At 39.7% G+C, this 19,687-nt stretch overlaps 1 protein-coding gene across 1 annotated transcript; it reads right to left on the bottom strand.

Moving 5' to 3' along the window:
• Nucleotides 1-638: 638 nt before the first annotated feature.
• LOC146640245 (hatching enzyme 1.2-like) lies at nucleotides 639-11,884 on the bottom strand. The gene is made up of 10 exons (XM_085358798.1): nucleotides 11,822-11,884; nucleotides 11,545-11,575; nucleotides 11,270-11,335; nucleotides 10,967-11,116; nucleotides 9,657-9,774; nucleotides 9,346-9,524; nucleotides 7,622-7,703; nucleotides 6,788-6,912; nucleotides 1,008-1,056; nucleotides 639-696 (listed from the first exon to the last, which is right to left on the bottom strand). The coding sequence occupies exons 1-9, from the start codon at nucleotides 11,882-11,884 to the stop codon at nucleotides 1,013-1,015; spliced, it is 858 nt and encodes a 285-aa protein (XP_085214924.1). The 3' UTR covers nucleotides 639-696; nucleotides 1,008-1,012.
• Between the last annotated feature and the right edge of the window lie 7,803 nt (nucleotides 11,885-19,687).

Here is a 19,687-nt window from a genome sequence, read left to right as displayed (position 1 = left end):
GAAATTCTTATTTACTCATTGTGAATAAAGTACAGCAGTACATAACACATTTGATTGATGATTGGTGGTTGATTTATTTAAACTAATATAATCATCCTGCTGCAACCAGGTTTCTGTAAGTCAGAGTAAATCAATTTGTTGATCAATTATTAATTCTTGTACTAACAGAGAGAGCAAACCCCAAGTTAGCAGTTCAGTCAACAGTAAAGCAACATGGAGCGAAGGCGGTGTGCATTTCACTTACTCTTTTGACTGGCCTTACTCTTACTTTGAGGAGAGTAATACTGGGAAAATAATATTGTTTTTCTCACTGAAAGCCATTTCCACTCTGTTTGACTGTTACTTAAGTAGATTAACCTTTGGTTTTATATCTTTTTGTCAGGAAAATACTAGTACAAGACTGAGTTCATATCTTTACTTGTTAAATGTGTATTTTTGACCTGTAGACTTGTAGGATTTGTGGAATAAAGAAACAAACTTACTAGAAATGAAAATGAATGTTTATTTTTGTTCATTTTTTAGTATTTCATACAGCTGACTAGCAATTACACAAGCGTGATTGGGATTAAGTCAACGGACAGGTGAAAAGTATAGACAATGATACATTTTCATTTCTCATTTTAAACAAAGCTATTTCAGGCAAATTTGAAAAGCATAAAATTCAAGCTGCATCAATCTCTCCCATCTCTTGGTTGTCTGTGGAAACAGAAAGAAGATGTTACACATATGTAGTATCTGCACAAAAAAATCACAAACACAGGCTGTAAATTGAGGAGATGTGTTCGTCTGGTGTTCTGGTTTATATGCCTTTCACTCATCCCAGCTACATGCTTCTGACCCTGATCAATTAAAATATATGACATTTCATTGTTTTTTGTTTTAAACCAAATGTTTCCACTAAAGTTATCCTGACAAAGCTTTAATTGGTAAAATAAATGTATAGGAACATGATTTTCTATTATAATGAAGTAAACAAAATTCGAAAACATCCGAGCTTATTTACTTACTTTTTCTAGAACAACTTGTTCCTTTGCACAGGTATGGGCACATTTGAGCCTGTCAAACAACAAACAGAGAGAAATCTTTAAACGCTGCTGCATTTCTTTAAGACACCACATGAACATCTGAGTTTGATGAACAGTTTGATGTACTATATCTATGTTGGTGTTTACTAGTCTCCATGATTGTTCTGTGAAACTAGTGGAGGTAGAAAAGTAAGCCGGGGGCTGAGCAGATAGGTTGAAAGAATTTAAGGTCTTCAGCACACAAAGCAGATAATTAAATAAGCATGCTCTCATGGTTATGATATTCTGAAGCATATTATTATCTATAGACAATAATACCAAACAGAAATTGCTTCCTCTTCCCTCCATTTTGCATCACCCAATGTCAGTTTTGTGTACATATTTGATCTTCAAACACGTTTTACCCCAGTGACGTTGGTTTTTCTGCTTGTTTGTTAACAGGATTCCAGGTTTTTGTGCTTGTCCCAACTTTTTCTATTTATATAATTATTATTTGAGGAGGAGACAGCTTCATAGTACAGTTACATTTTGTTTGAATTTTGAAAACCTCTCAACCTTTAAGCACAAATGGGTGCAGTAGTAGGTTTGGAAACTAAAGGTGGTGCAGAAAAACGGCAAGTAGACTGGCACTTATACAGTGTTTTTGTGCTCTAATTGAGCACTCAAAATTCTTATTAGCCAGTCGCACAAACATTCATGTAAATGCTCTTTCTTATACTTAAGTACCAGACACACATTTGCACAAATTTATCAATAGCGACTCAGAGTTCAGTATCTTGCTCAAGGTCATTTCAAAATACTTCTTGGTGTTGTCTCAGTCTGGAGTATCACTTCCTGTTCTATCTTACAGTGGTATTTTTGCATTGCTTATCTGTGTAGCCAATTTAATTAAAAACTTATAGATAACGTCTTATTTCATAGTGTAATCTTCCTGCGCTTTATCCAAAGCACACTCTGTTGAATCACCCACTAATTATATTTACAGTGTTCAGTCACTGTGTCTTTAGGGATTCGCTAGCTTAGCATTAGCTCTTCACCTGTCTCTCCTACTCTTTCCTGCTCAGATGTTTAGTTACCCCTTGGCCTACTTTACTAATAACTATACTTGTTATAAATGTAGCTTGTTTGTAGCTCCGGAGGCCCCGTCAGTTCTCTTCCATCGGATTTTCCCGAGCAGTTGGGAAAACATGATTGCTGAGTGATGGTGAGGAGGAAGCGTAGTCCTAAATAGAAGCCCCCGGTACACTACCAACCCAACCATGTGTTGAAGCATTTTTCCCCACATGGCGACACACCTGGAACATCTATACATCCATCCATTTTCTTCAGATTCTCTGGGGCCGGGTAGCAACCTAAGCAGAAAAGCCCAGACCTCCCTCTCCCTAGCTCAGGGGTGGGCAACTCCAGGCTTCGAGGGCCGGTGTCCCTGCAGGTTTTAGATGTGTCCTCGAACCAACACAGCTGATTTAAACGGCTAAATTAGCTCCTCAACCTGTCCTGAAGTTCTTCAGAGGCCTGGTAACGAACTAATCATGTGATTCAGGTGTGTTGACCCAAGGTGAGATCTAAAACCTGCAGGGACACCGGCCCTCGTGGACTGAGAATGCCCACCCCTGCCCTAGCTGCCTCCTCCAGCTTGTCCAGGGGAACACCAAGGAGTTCCCATACCACCCAAGAGATATTATCTAGAGTTGGATGTCTCGAGACTGGTCTTGGTCTCGAGACCACTTTTACGTGGTCTTGGTCTCGACTGACTTTGGTCTCGGTCTTGGTCTCGCTGTTTCGGTCTTGCATTCTCAAATCGACATAGTGTTCGGGAGATTTGGAGTCAACCATCAGCGGAGCGGGGGGGTGGCTTACTGGGCTTAAGCCCGGGTCATTTTTTCAGAAGCATGGGGTCTTTTGGAGTGTAATTTGTTAGTTAGATGCCTGACTGACAACTGTATAAAACAAAAACAACACACGAAGCTAGAGATGGACCGATCCGATATTACGTATCGGTATCGGTCCGATACTGACCTAAATTACTGGATCGGATATCGGAGAAAAATAAAAAATGTAATCCGATCCATTAAATATCACGAAAGCACCTCGCAAAACTTGCAACACGCCGTAACTCACCTCAGAACGTTAGCACTCGGAGCAGTATGCATCACGTGATAGAGCGGCTGTGGCATGCCGGACCTGTCGGTGGTCTGGATAGCATGTGGAGCTTCGCTAGCAACCTGGCATTTCATCTCCGACAAAGTTATCCCCGAGAGAAGTAAAGCAAGTGTGTAAGTCCATCTCTGAATGTTTGTAAAGCATTCCCACGTTAAGCTTAACAAGCGACTGCCTCTCGCTCTCCGGCTGCTACTTCAATCATGAAACTGCTTAATGATCAGCTGATCGGCTTTTCTGTCGCGAGTCCGTCTCTCTTGTTTGTTTTTGGCCCACTTTGCACCAGAAAGAGGAAACCAGCGGCTGAACAACAGCAGCACGTTTAAGCTTGATAAGCTGTTGTTAGAATTTATTTAATATTAGTTTCTACTCCAGGATCTTTTTCTATGTAGCTGACGGCTGGTAACTGTGCAGGGGCGGATCTAGCAAAGTTTAGCCAGGGGGGCCGATAGGGCATGAACAGGGAAAAGGGGGCACAAAGACATACTTTTCTTTCTTATTCTCATTTAAAATGTCTAGCTTTTAATAAATAATTATCTGACACCCAAAGTTTTAATTTGATGTAAAATGAATAGAAGTCAATTACTGTATATAGTGACTATTAAGTCTAATATATACCCTAGTAAGCTATAGTACTTTTTACTTTGGGAAGGTACCATCTGTGCAGTCTGCAATTTTGTTGAAGAAAGATGTTGAATCTATTTAATATTTCTTGAAAAATAATTGATTTCTGTGCATTTTTTTTCACACTGCATCAAATTAAGGTTGATTACGTCGATTAAGCATCATGAGGTGGAGCGTGAGGGGTGGTTCCCTATTTTTTATTTATTTATTTTTGTTGTTGCTGGGAGTTGGAACCCTATTAGTTAGGTTGCTTAATATTTACGCTAAGTACTCTTTAAAATACCAGAATAGGGAGGATGGTGTAGGTCTAAGTTTATTAGATTGATCAGTATTGCTGAACTATGAAATATTTTTTTGTATACAGGTATAACAGAATAGCTTTAGTGTAGTTGTTGTTTTAAACTTGAGTATGAACTTGCAGACTTGCAAAATGCAGCAAGATATTTTAAAAAACAGTTTTGTTGATTAAAAAACACTATATCGGATTCATATCGGTATCGGCAGATATCCAAATTTATGATATCGGTATCGGTATCGGACATAAAAAAGTGGTATCGTGCCATCTCTACACGAAGCACAGAGCGCACCGTCGTAAATTCCCCCTAATTTTGATATGATCCGAGCTCAGGCACTAGGCGACTGAGCACAGCACACATGTGAGCGAGAAGCTGCTGCCTGCGAGTTTGCTGCAGACAGAGGAGAGCTTAAGTTTGACCAGGTACCAAAGCAAATCATTCATACTGAACTAATAATGTAAATATGACGGTGTATCACAAAAGATTGATATCAAACTGATCACTTGGTTGCGTTACTTGCTCTTCGAGTGAATCAACAAATAGACAAATAAAAAGCCGAACAGCAACGCTGATTTTTTAGAGTCTTAGCTTTCATTTCATATTTTCAGTTGTTTCCCTCCACGGCTAAACAAACCCTCTCAATCGGTTTCAGTTGTGTACTGATGAACACAACAATGGACATAAGGAGCTTCTTTCAAAGAAAAAACTCTGGTAGATGTTATTTTATATATTATGCTTTGGATGTTGTTCAGTATATCTATGCAAAACAAGAGGGATTTCAATACACAGCAGGATATTCACAGTTGAAACCAGATGTTTACACTTTATGGAAAAAACATAAAAACTTTTTTTTACTGTTAAACATCAGTTTAGAGTAAACTTCTGTTTTAGATAAATAAATATTGAAATATCTTTCGAATTAGTTAAATGTCAGAATAAAGAGAGACAGAGCTTCTATTTTTATCACTTTCATCAAATGTAGGAGTACATATACACTAAGTTTATTGTTAATTAATAAGAAAACTGCAGACGATTCCATTCTGAGCTGAAGAAGCTTCTGATTGGTTCGTAGAGTCCATGTGAGTAAACTGGTGGCACAGCTGTGGATGCATATAAGGCAAAACACAGAGCCTGTTTCTGTGACATGGGAACATCAGGAGATGTCAACCAAAACACCAGGAACAGAATTGTGGAGCTCCATAAGTGTGGCTCAGTTTGAATACAATTTGGTGCCATTTGCAATTAAGAAATACAGACAGTTTGATGCAGCCCCGACTTTGTTCTGCCTTGCTGCTTAATTAAAAAAATAGTTTAAGGTGTCCTGCATATGTGATTTTTTTTTCCTATATGAAGTCATTCTTTTTTGAACAAAACTCAAAATAGAGCCTGATAATCTTTCAGTCATTTCTACCCTCACCTAATTTCCTTAAATTCCTGTGTGAGAGCTGCTCGGCTCTCACACAGGGGCTCAGCTATGCTCCAATCCCTCCATACTGCGGCCAATCACATGCGAGGATATAGGATAATATCATTATGTGAAAAACAGAGAGGGTGAGAGACGCGACAGTCACGTGGAGCGTGCGTCTGTCCTCTCAGTGAGTAAGATAGTGGACAGCGGTGAGGAGGGCTGTGTGAAAGCAAAAACACATAAATATGCCTGACACCCGTAAACGAAACAGCATCTGGCTGCAGTTTAAAGACTTTTTTTGTCTCGGTCTTTGTCTCATCTTAACTTGGTTATTTCTTGGTCTCGGATTAGGCGGTCTTGACTACAAGTGTAATATTATCTCACCAGTGGGTCTACTCCAGGGCTTGTCCCAGTGGGACATGCCCAGAACACCTCACCCAGGAGGCATCCTTGTCAGATGCCCGAACAACCTCAACTGGCTTCGTCCGATGTGGAGGAGCAGCGGCTCTACTCTGAACCCCTCCCGGATGGCTGAAATCCTCACCCTATCTCTAGGGTAGAGGGCAGCCACCCTTTGGAGGAAGCTCATTTCTGACGCTTGTATCCACAATCTCATTCTTTCGGTCACTACCCAAAGCTCGTGACCATAGGTGAGAGCAGGGACATAAATCCACCAGTAAATCGAGAGCCTCAGACTTGGATGTTCTGACTTCCTGTCTGTTCACACTCTGGTGCTAACCACTCCAAACAAAATCAAACAAAATTGGTGTCAATCAATTGTGCTACATTTCTGCTGGTTTGTGCTACAAAAATTTTCGTTTGTGCCGCTATCATTTTAAAGATATTATCTAAAGTTTTTAGAGAACTCACACATGCACTGATAAACACAGTCCCACCCACATTCCAAGGATTCCCTCTATAAACCACCACTGTGCAATAACTATTTATATGTAAATACTGTCCAATACTGTCCAAGTGCTGCAGAAACTAAAACTCACTTCCTGCAACCTCCATCCGGTCGAAGCAGATGGCTGCCATGACCTCTGTTTACTTGTTTATAAGACAGGAGGGAGGTCTTTACCTTACAATATAAAGTGCTTTGAGGCAAATGTTGTTGTGATTTGACGCTATAAAAATAAAATTGAATTAAACTAATTGAATTTAGAGTGGAGTAGCCAAGAACTGAACCACTGACCTTCCAACTGTTAATCCAGCTTCCTTTTTTCTTTATAAAAAAGGAAAGAAAAAGAAACGAAAAGAAACGAGGTACATACTGCAGGTATAAAGGCGATTCACTCGAAGGATGTCATTGGCACTCATCTCTGTAGCTCTGCCAATGGCTACATTCTCATCGGGTATGGGAACGATGGTTGGCTCCCTGTCTCTTGAGAAGGCAAACCTGGGGTGCAAACACACAGTAGTAAGGCAAATTGTGATTGTAGTCTCAAACAAGTGTCATTATAACAACTACAAAGAGAAGGCTAAAAACATGAAATTATAATATGGGCTTCAGCTTGAGCAATGCAGCAGGGAAAGGTCAGTCAAGAGGATTATCTACCTAATTATTACCTAATTGACTCTGCCAAACAGAGTCCTTATTGCCATTTCAAACATTTAACAGAATGGGATATAAATGTTTCAAGGTTTATCATCTGCCCAAAAAGAGCCCAAAGGCAAAGTCCTGCACGCCATTATTGTCCATCATGTAGCATTTGCTCGTTAGGCAGCAAGCTAGCACTCTGTGACGAGCTAATGTGGCTTTTGTCTATAAATGTGTGCGTTGTAGGCAGCTGCAATATTATTACTGATAATAAAATTATCATCATTATTATTGTTATTATTATTATTGTTATAGCACTCAATGTGTAAACTGTTTCATTGGTTACCACAGCTTTATACTGGTTTGAATTACTGGTTTTCTCAATGGCCAGTGTGGTAAGAGAAGTTGATTACAACACACATGTACACAGGATGTAGAAAATTAAAATCTTGAAAATGAAAGGACTGAAAACAGATAAAACTGTGTCAAATAAAACTGTGTTATTATGACATAATTTTTAAATAAATATACATTTGAAGCATGTTCAGGGAGTGAACTGATATCTTACCTTCCATAGTGCATAACAGAGTTGTAGTCATAGGGAGTATCAAGGTTCCTTGTGTTGATTTTCCTAAAGTTATGCTCCATCCCTGTGGGGGTTCAAACAACTCAGTCAATGTTTGTCTCTTACTCCAGGCTGAGCATTAAAATGTCACAAAAGTTCAGTTCACCCTACAGCTGTGTGAGAGCACCTGGGTAACTTTTTTCCTTTGCACAAAAACAAAGAAATCTATTGATTTGTGTCCATGGACACAAGAGCTTTCCAGCTTTAAAGAGAGAGCTCTCCATATGGACATGGGAGGGCTGGGACAGTTGTAAGTCATTTCACCTTGCGCTTCCACATAGTGACTTGTGCATTTATTTTGATGCTACTTTTACACTTAAGAGGTGTGACTTCTTTTGCTGCTGACTTCCATTTTGAATAATGTTTGCCTATGTTAACCCTTTCACGCATGGTGGTTGCTACAGTTTACAGCTATTTAAAGGCTGTGTTCTTGTATTTGTGTCACTGCTGATGGTATACTTGCAAAATAAACCATTACACACTGATGTGTCACACCCACTGGTCGTTTAATGTTACAATAGATGTATGAAATGTTTCATTGTAATTTTATTATTTAACCCTGTCATGCATGAATTATGACAAACTCAATCAGGATTTATTTGTGTTCATCTTTTCATGCCTAAAGATGAATACAAATACTTAAGAAAATAAATCCTGATTGAGTTTGTCATAATTCATGCATGACAGGGTTAATATACAAAAACTACTCAGGTTTGGACAATAAAATTACTTGGTTAACTTTAATACTTTTTGTTAATATTCAATTCAATTTTATTTATACAGCACCAAAGCATAACAAGGCACTTTATATTGAAAGGTAGACCCTCCAATAATACATACAGAGAAAAACCCAACAATCATATGACCCCCTTTGAGCAAGCACTCTGGCGACAGTGGCTCAGGGAGGGGCGCCATCCGCTGTGACAGGTTGGGGTGAGTGAAGGAATGCAGGTCAAAAGACTAATATACAACACATATCCATCCATCCATTCGCGTCCGCTTATCCTGTTCAGGGTCGCAGGGGGCGCTGGAGCCTATCCCAGCTGTCATAGGGCGAGAGGCGGGGTACACCCTGGACAGGTCGCCAGTCTGTCGCAGGGCCAACACACAGGGACAGACAACCATTCACACCTAGTGACAATTTGGATTATCCAATTAACCTATCCCCACAAGCTGCATGTCTTTGGACGGTGGGAGGAAGCCGGAGTACCCGGAGGGAACCCACGCAAACACGGGGAGAACATGCAAACTCCACACAGAAAGACCCCGGCCTGATGGTGGAATTGAACTCAGGACCTTCTTGCTGTGCGGCAGCAGTGCTAACCATCGTGCCACCGTGCTGCACACACATATACATACATCTTTTTTTGAAAAGCACAGAGGAACAAAACATTCTTCCAATTCAAATAGATTAGTCTCAAACTTATAAATAAATTTAATAAATAAATAAAAGAATTCCACAGACAGATTTGATTATTGTGAATGTTTCACATTTTGCCCTACATTGTTTGTACTTTGGGTTGTTTGAAATATTCTAAAAAAACATGATTATTGCTCTACTGTTGGTAAATGAACTGTCATTTATGTAGAAGTTTTTTTTGTCATCCTGACCACTTAAAGATTTTTTCTGACTGTTGTTTCTGGCTGTTGTTTGTCATGTGACCCACCTGGGATGACGTTCTCTAGCAAGATGCGTACATGTTGGTCTCTGTCTGAACGCGTCTGTTCATGGTCGAAGCCCAGGGCATGGAGCACCTCGTGTTGGACTATCTGGTGGAAAACACAGCCCTGGCGACTCAGTGACACTATCTGGCCACCCCCACGACGCCCAACAAAAGAGTAACACCTGAAAAAGAGCGGTAAATAAAAATTTTATGACAAACCAGTAAAACAGCTTCCTCACTCAGAACATCCTGCGTTAGATGAAAAGTTTGCCTGTAGAATTCAAGTATAAATGCCTACTTTGTGTTGGACTTACCCATCACGAGACTGAATGTCCAGAAAGTCTCTTTCTCCGCTCTGGGGCCTAAAGCTGACGCACGTGGCTGCTTCAAATGACCTCAGACCTTGCTCGATGACGTTACGTTCCCTGCGGGCTTCACAGAAAAACATGTATTGTGGTTCTAGTTTGTTGTGGCATTATATTCAACTAAGACTGAGCACAATGCTGCTACTCCTGAGTAACTGCTTACTACTTACACTGGCCTATAAATCAATCAAATCTATGTTACTGCCTCAAAATCAGCTGATGTTTTTGTACAACTTTAATGAATTTATAGAAAGCATAAAATATTCTTCATTATGTTGGCTTGAAGCTTGTAAAGATTGGTCATAACATTGAACTGCTCCCCCCCAGTATCTTTGATGTGGCATAGCTAACAGAAATTTTCAGGGTAAAATACATCTGTCCCATTTTATCTACATATCTTAACTATAACTAACTTTGAGTGTTATTATATTGGGATATATCATAGGTTCAATAACAAGACACCCCCAGTGTAATGTCTGTGGCACTCTGGATGCTTTGTCAGGTAATTCCCTGGAGAAAACTTGTCAAACTTGCCAAAAAAAATAAATAAATTTTTTTTGATTGTGACACTGGAAGAAGGTGTAAATTTTATTTGTAGTTTCCTCTAACTAGTTCCTGCACTTTTGAATTAAAGAGCGCCTCTTGGGTTGGATTGAGCCAAAAGCACAATGGAAGGAAAAAGGCATTAGAACCGAGAAAACAGCAATTTTATCTGCAACATTAAGGTCTTCAAAATTGCGACTGAATATCTTGTATCAGTCTCCATGCTAAGCTTTGGCAAAGCTTTATATATAATTTTATATTACATCTATCTGATACAGATTGATGTATATTTAGGTTGTTTTTTTTTATATATCGGAGGAAATTTATGTGTAACTGACTAATTCCTTTTTTAATAAACTGTCCTTTTCAGTTTCCTTGGTAGTATTTTTAAACTCTTTGTATTCTCTGTACACAAAAACCTTTCTGTATGTCATTAAAATACTTGTTTAGTGTTTAGTCTTTTGACCAAACAGCTGTATTTGAAGCCCTGAGATGAGAACCCGTTGATTTCTCTTTGTATTTAGAGGACACTAAAATGTGGAATCTCAGAGGGAAAAGGTTTGGGAAGCAGCTTTGCCCACTAATGGAAAAACAAACAAACAAACCCCAAAACAAACCCTACAGACGGAGAAAATCATTCTAATAGTTTTCAGTTAAACCTGAAAAATTAGCAGAAAGCTCAATAAAAAGGAATGTTTCCATGTATCTAGACTTACAGTACTGGTCGGAGATTAGATAAGGTACAACAACTCTGCCATTGTTTTTAGGCCACAAACAGCCTCGAGCCGTACACGGATCAGCGTTCTGTAGACCTGTTGGCACTGCTATGTCTCCAAATATGACCAGAGGTTCATCCAAGTTCTTTCCTGTAAAGTATGGAAAGAAAAACATATTTTCCGTGTACTTTCGATGGTTTCATTAACACATCAACTCAGTTTTTAAGGTTAGCCCCTGGATGTTGTTACTAAAGCTGTATATTTACTACTGATGAATAGGAACTGAAGTGAAGTTGAACATACCAAGATTAGCATTAGCCTTCTCCAGCAGTGTCGAGATACTGAAATCATCACCCTCAGTGTTGTTTCCTGTTCAATATGAAGCACATATGTTTGACTGTTCTATAAGGACAAGGTCACATGTTACAACATCACAAAGACATGTCAAGGAGTCAGGCAAATCCAATATGGACCAATTATAATAAATAAATAAATGAATACAAATCAACATGAATAAGAGCATATCTCATAGTGTGATGACATACAAGTGCTAAATGTAAAAAATAGCAAAGTCTTACCGGAGTTTTCAACACTTTTTTTAAAAGGTGCCTGTAATAAGATAAAAGGGTTTATAAGGACTAGTATTTGATTTGTTTGCAAGTTCAAAAATGCTTGAAGATTAAAATTGCAAATTCCAATTTATACAATAAATTAATAAAATGAAAAACAGAAGTATTCTCTTTGTGTTCTTATGTTTTGTTTTGAAGAAAGCTTGTATTCCATTTTAACAAAATAAAACATCTTGGTCAAATCAGAGAGGAAATCTACGTCTGCATACTTAACTACAACGCTTACCTCTATAACAAAAGTGTGGGCGAAGCACAAGAACACGCTGAGCACAGCCGCCTGGAGGATCATGGCTGGTTACTGAAGAAGAGCAGCCGACTGAGAAAATACCTGCTGAAAACACAAGTGTTCGGCTTATATAGTTAGAAAGGCCAGCTGAATTCTGTCCTAATATGGCATGCTGTTCAACCAGTACTCATTACTCAACTGAAAATGACAGTTGTTACTTAAACACGTCTGTTTCAACATATTATGAAATTAGACAAAAAGGCTGTTGCTGTCTTTATATTATGTCACAGTCCAAATATTATAGTTACCATCAATGTATCTGTCAAACATGGTGGAGGAGTGTTATGGCACAGGCATGTATGTGCGGCTGTTAGTGGCACGGGGTCAGTGTTCACTGAAGATGTGGTTGCTGATAGAAGTTATAGGGTGAATTCTTAAGTTTACAGCCTTATACTCTGCTAACATTTAGCCAACTGCTTCAAAACTCTCCTAGTGACTAACCAGAGCATGCTGTTCATTTTCTGAAGATGAAATTGGAACAGCCTGAAGACAATCTCAGGACAAAAACCAACCTCCCAGGCTGCAGGAGACTTGGGGTGGGTGAATGACCTAAATAAATATTTTAATAGGTTTGATCAAACGCCCACCACAGCATCGTCCCCCCTGCTGCAATCTCCTTCATCTTCAGGGACCGCCTGTCCTTCATCTCAGGACTTCACACCTCTCAGCTCCCAGCCATCACACCCACCCCAGGCTTCTGTGGACTCCAACATACACACCCCTCCCCCAAAATCCACTCTTTCTATCTCAGCACTTCAAGTGAGGAATGAGCTTCGCAAGATCAAGGTGCAGAAGGCTGCAGGTCCAGATGGCGTCAGCTCCAGGCTCCTGAGATGCTGTGCAGATGAACTGTGTGGCATCCTAGGATATCTGTTCAACCTGAGCCTGTCACTGGGGAAAGTACCACAGCTGTGGAAGACCTCCTGTGGTACCGGTACTAAAGACCTCCCGTCCCAAGGACCTCAGCAGCTACAGGCCGGTAGCCCTGACATCGCATCTGATGAAGACCCTCGAGAGGTTGGTTCTAAACCATCTGCGCTCCCTGGTGAGGTCTTCATTGGATCCGCTGCAGTTTGCTTACCAGCCTGGCATCGGGGTGGAGGACGCCATCATCTACCTCCTGCACCGAGCTCTGACTCACCTGGAGAAGCCTGGAAGCTCTGTGAGGATCATGTTCTTTGATTTCTCCAGTGCTTTCAACACCATCCAGCCACGACTTCTGAGAGACAGGCTGGAGCTATTGGGAGTGGACCACCACATGTCCCAGTGGATACTGGACTACCTCACAGGACGTCCACAGTATGTGAACATCCAGGGAGTGGACATTGAGATAGTGGACTCTTATAGGTACCTGGGTGTTCACCTGAGTAATAAACTGGACTGGAGTCACAACACTGATGCTCTTTACAGGAAGGGTCAGAGCAGACGCTACCTGCTGAGGCGGCTGAGGTCATTTGGAGTCCAGGGAGCGCTTTTAAAGACCTTCTATGACTCTGTGGTGGCATCTGTCATTTTTTACAGTGTGGTTTGTTGGAGCAGCAGTTTATCTGCAGCTGAGAGGAAGAGGTTGGATAAACTCATGAGGAAGGCCAGCTGTGTTCTGGGATGCACCCTGGACCCAGTGCAGGTGGTGGGAGACAGAAGGACTGTGGCCAAAATAGCATCTCTGATGGACAGAGTCTCCCACCCCATGCATGTAGATGTTGCTGCAGAGCTGCTTCAGTGACAGACTGCTGCATCCTCGATGCATGAAGGAGCGTTTCTGCAGCTCCTTCCTCCCTGCAGCTGTCAGACTGTACAATCAGAACTGCTCCCAACAAACACAGATGTTCACATCTGCGCTGTAACTGCAATAAGTTAATTAACCGATTCGCACTACAACCTGGTTTGCCTCTTATCTGTAGTTATTTTTATTTTATTTAATAACTGTACAGTACTCTCTGTATATAGTAACCACTGTCCTTAATGTAAATATGTAAGAAAAATTGTGTATGTTTCTGTCCTGTGTCCTGTTTGTTTGTATATGTGTCTTTTTGGCCGCTGTTACAACCAAATTTCCCCTTGTGGGACAATTAAAGGATTATTCTATTCTGTTCTATTCTAAATTGGAGGTGTCTGCAATAAAGGCACTGACATTTTCATTGGAGTAATGAAAAAAATCAGATTTTTCCTGTTGCTTTTGAGTCTCTGCTCATTTCAGAGACTGCCATTCCTAAACAGTCAACGCAAATGTTTTGTTAAACCCCTTAAATTAAAGTCTTTGCTTCAGTCACATCTTGATTGTTTAATTTAAACTACAAAGTGGTGATGTACTGAGGTATAAGTACAAAAACTGCCCACTGATGAAATTCTTCTGAGGGCAAAACTTGCAAAAGCCAATTTTGTGTTTATATACTTCTCCAAATTGTGGGCACAATTGCATTGTGTCCTGTTTACACATAGTTTTGCAAAAGCAGAAGCAGTGAATATGAGAAAACAGCCATTGCATGCACTACGAATCAGTACACTAAAAAAAAAAAAGATCCTTTGAATTAATTAAATTTTATCCTGCCACCATATTTCCATCTAAAATTTTAAGTTTGCTGCAGGTGTCTCGATTAGTTCAATGAACATGGCATTAACATGGCACGCTCACCAGTTAAATTTCATTTGGTTATGTAGCTTTAATTTATTAACCTTTCATTGAGTCCAAATATTTGGTTTTAGAAAATCTGTCAGGATTTGTGTTAATTTACTGAGCATCAGTGAAAAATACATCAAAGCGAAAACTATATCAACTATTATGTACTTTGTGTCAGTGTCAGTCTTATTAAATGAATTATTAAACAGAAAACATGATGAATATCAATGTTGTTTCGATTATATTCCTTTACTTAGATATCAAAGTTTACCAAAGATAAAGTGCATTATTAATACATCCAAAGAAAAGTAACATTTCTTCTGCAATTGTCCAACATTGTTGTTCGAACTAGTTCTTCCTCTTTCAACCCATTTCTTCAGTTGCTGGTACACCCCACAAACCACAGAATTAACTAAGAGTCATTTTGTGCTGAGGATGTTCAGCACTGTCTTAGATTTGTATCATTGTATGCTGGTAAAGCAACACTCCTGGCTGTTTCCATTACTGCTGTCTGTGGAGGGGTGAATTTAAGTGCTAAAAGGGGTGAATCAGGATTTGTTAACATGAATATTTCACAGTTCATGAGCACACAAAAACTAGAAAAATGTTGCGTTAGTAAAAGTCACCACATGTAGTATTTTACTCTCCGTTTGGAAAACTTTGTTGAAGCAACCAGTTAAAATCAATATTTGACTCAGTGTCCCACTAAATCTGTTTTAAGCAACACGTAAACGCTAATTTTATTTTTCCTTAACGTCTGCATCATTGCTATACTTTTTTGAATGTTATAAAAATCCCAAGTTAGCCACTTTTATACATAAGCATTTCACGCAGTACTGAAAAATGAAATACATTCATTTTTTACAGCCAATTAAAAAATACAGTTTAAAAATAACTGATGTTTTTATATTTTTTATAACATATTTAATATACCCCAGGCCCAGATGGGCTGCCGACAGAAATTTATAGGGAATTTAAAACTAAACTGCTGTCCCCTCTTTTTGACATGTTTTCGGATTCATTTGAAAAGGGAATCCTTCCGGTCTCATTAAGAGGAGCCCTGATAACTTTACTGCCCAAACCTGGTAAACCGTGCAATAAATGTGGTAACCTAAGACCGATAAGTCTCCTTAATGTGGATCTAAAGATACTTTGCAAAATTTTGGCTCGAAGACTGGAGAGATTTTTACCTGATCTAATTACCTGTGATCAGAATGGGTTTATTGCGGGCAGGCAGGGATTTCATAATGTGAGGAGAGTGTTGGATATTCTTCATAGTCAGGAGGGAAAACCGGACACTGCTCTACTATCATTAGATGCCGAAAAGGCCTTTGATAGAGTTGAGTGGCCCTATTTATTTGAAATATTAAAAAGATTTGGCTGTGGGGATAATTTCTGTCGGTGGATTAGACTTTTATATAATGAGCCATATGCTGAAATACTGACAAATGGAATTATATCTAAACCATTTGAAATCAAACGGGGCTGTAGACAAGGGTGCCCTTTGTCCCCTTTATTGTTTATTTTAGCAATCGAACCGTTTGCCATTGTGGTGCGGTCCCATAAGAGCATAACTGGTCTATCAGTAAACCAACAGGAACACAGAATTGCTTTATTTGCAGATGATGTTATTCTCTTCTTGGAAAAGCTGAAGGAGTCTATCCCAGCCTTGTTGGATCTACTACACATATTTGGACGGATTTCAGGATATAAAGTGAACAAAGAAAAAATCTTCACTAATGATACTTAACTCAGAAGAGAGAGAGGGTGCTGGAAATTCTTTCCAATTCAAAATGGTAGACTGTTTTACCTATCTGGGGATTAAGATAGTGCCATGTTTGAGAGACATTGTTGGAGCTAACTACACCCCTATGGTAGACTCAATCACCTCATCCCTAGATAGATGGAAGCCCTTGCCCTTGTCACTTATAGCGAGAATTAATGTTCTTAAGTTAAACATAATGCCCAAACTTTTGTACCTGTTCCAGAACATCCCATTGTCACCCCCTGCTAACTTATTTTCACACCTGAAGACAATTTTTGTACGTTTTTTGTGGAATGATAGAGGACCAAGGCTTCGTTTATCACTCTTGTACTTACCATATGAAAGAGGAGGCCTCAAATGTCCCAATCCACTTTGGTACTATTGGGCAGCCCAATTGAGGACTATGATGTATTATTTTACAGATAAATCCCCCCCGCCTTGGACAAATATGGAAAACAGTTCAGTACCTCTTCCCCTTCCCCAGTACCTATACTCAGCAAAAGTCAAAATGTTGAAAAAAAAGACAAAAAATCCTATAGTCAGAAATATGATTATGATCTGGTATCAGGTTAAAAAGTACCTGGGTGAACCCACCTCTTTCGCACGCTTTAGCCCAATATGGGGTAATCAATTTTTCCCTCCAGGCAGAGCAGACCCTGCTTTTGGGAAGTGGGCTGACAAAGGCTTAAAGACAATAGGGGATCTCGTGGGATCAGAGGGTGAGATTTTGATGTCATTTGAGGAGTTGATTTCCAAGTATGATATCCCATGCAAACACCGATTTAAATATCTACAAGTGAGAAACTTTATTAGATCATCTCAAAATCAGTGTTTGTCAATCCCTCCGCTTTCCACTTTGGAAACAGAAATGAAAAGAGATTGCTTTGGAAAGGGAATAATCTCCAAATTATATAATATGTTAGTAGGGGGTTCCCCTGAATCTTCTTTAGGAAAACTTAATGCCCGGAGGGAAGATTTACAGGAGGACTTATCCTCCGAAGACTGGGAGGAGGCATGTGCTGAAGCACAAACACAAACTACCAGTACTCGTCTCAAAGTATTGCAATATAATTGGCTAATGAGGACGTATGTGACTCCAGAAAAGCTTAATAAGTATAATAGTGATATCCCAGACTTGTGTTTCAGGTGTGGAGAGGAGAAAGGGATGTTTTTCCACTGTGTCTGGGAATGCAATAAAGTACAACGGTTTTGGAAAGAGATTAAACAAGCTCTGGATATTATATTGGGTACACAACTAGCTCTTGACCCTAAACTTTTTATTTTAGGGTTATATCCTGATGGACATCTTATGTCTAGAAAGGTAATTACCGCCCTGGACTTATGTCTACTGCTGGCAAAAAGAGTCATAGCACTCTCATGGAGGGAGACCAGTAAACCAAAATACATTAACTGGATTAAGGAATTGTCCACAACTTTACCTATGGAAAAAATTACTTAGATTATCAAGGGGAAACTACCACTTTTTCAAAACATCTGGGGTCCCTTTATGCAATATATGGGAAATATGGATCTTGGCAGTATGGTGGATGGGGCAGATGGGGTGTAAATGTTGGTGGTCCTCTGCAGTTTCCTAAATTAATCTCTTTTATACTTGATCTTTAATGCTGTGTGAATTGTACATTTGAGTTTGTAACTTTGAACCATGCACAATAGTGTACCTGAGTTGATGTTGAGCAACCCTTGGAAATAGAGAAGCTTATTATTATTATTATTATTATTATTATTATTATTATTATTATTATTATTATTATTATTATTATTTTTTTTTTTTTTTTTGGGGGGGGGGGGGGGGGGGTTGTGTTTTCTTTTTCCTTTGTTTGACTAAGTTATTATTTACAGGTCATATAGTTTGTACTTCCACTTAACTGTTGCTCTCTAACACCTTATAAGTGTCTGATTTGCAAGGGAGGGCGATTGACTGTTATACAATAATTTAGCTGCCCTGGATGTCTCCTTTGCTGTGGAAGTACTCCAATTTCTGTATGTAATTCTGAAACGCAATAAAGATATTGTTGGAAAAAAACCAAAAAAACCCAAACATATTTAATATAAATTAAAAACTAAGACGCATAATTGGGTTTGTGAAATCCCATTTCTAAACCTTTAGATTAGCATTTGCAGCTTTGGTGTTTTGAGTCTGGCTGTAACTGCACACTCATTTGCTAAAATCTTGTTAATCACCTGTCATTAGCCAATGATATCCCAGATTATCCTGTTTTCTGCAACATTTTCTGCTGCACTTAATTTCAGTCCAAGGGATTCCTTCTGTTGAATCTATTAAAAATGCCAAAAATAACAGTTTGACAGCATAAAGTTGTATTTTTGCTCCAACAAAGAGCTTTTAGCTGAAAACCTGGTACATCTCAGTGTGCAGTGTGTTCTTAAAAAATCAAAGGAAACTGAACAAGTGGAGGATATATGTGCTATAGTTTACAGCAGATGAACAGTATCTCAAAGTCATGTCATTGCCCTTCAGCTGATCCATCGACTATTCACTGAAGCCTCATCAGAAATGGTCTCAGTGGAAGGGTGGCTATCAAGAAGCCATACTTAAGGAATACAAACAGGGAAAAAAGGCTGAGGTATACCACGTTACACAAGAACTGAACTGAAACAGAGTTAACGATAAACACGATTAAAAAAAACAAACACTAAAAACTGATAAAAACCCTGAAAACCATGAATTTCACACCCGAGTCTCAACTCTCGCGGCCCGGTACCAAACGACTCACGGACCAATACATGGCCTGGGGGGTGGGGACTGCTGTTGTAAGCTAAAGACCCTACGGTAATACAATAAAACAATGAGAATCCCAGCAATCATATGGCCCCTATGAGCAAGCGCTTAGCGACAGTGGACAAAGAACAGGAAGAAACCTCCGGCAGAACCAGGCTCAGGGAGGGGGGTCATCTGCCATGAGCGGTTAGGGGTGAGCGGATGAAGAAAGGACAAAGATGTTGTAAAAGAGAGACAAAAATTAATAATAACTAATAATTAAATGCAGAGAGGTGAATGAACAAAAATGAACATACAGCCAATGAAGAGAAGCCAGCACAGGAGAAATCTGCTCTCTTTCTAGTCCCTGTCAGGACTCTTGCTGCAGCATTTTGGATTAGCTGAAGGCTTTTCAGGGAGTTTTTAGGACATCCTGATAATAATGAATTACAGTCGTCCAGCCTGGAAGTAATAAATGCATGAACTAGTTTTGCAGCGTCACTCTGAGACAGGATATTTCTAGTTTTAGAGATACTCAGCTCTTTCTGGGACAGTGGCGCAGCTGCCCCTCTGTTGGTCTTCCTTGGTCTCTTGTGTTCTGGGGGCCTCTGGATGTCTGGAGTTTTGATCTCCTCCACACCTGCTTCACGCCCTGGAGGACGGGGCTGTGGCCCCCCCACACCC

This window comes from Diplotaxodon limnothrissa, linkage group LG1 (assembly GCF_057381915.1).
Source record: "Diplotaxodon limnothrissa isolate DT_005_m linkage group LG1, D_limnothrissa_male_GT1.1, whole genome shotgun sequence".
NCBI classification, from domain to species: Eukaryota; Metazoa; Chordata; class Actinopteri; order Cichliformes; family Cichlidae; genus Diplotaxodon; species Diplotaxodon limnothrissa.
This window is presented reverse-complemented; position numbering and strand designations above follow the sequence as displayed.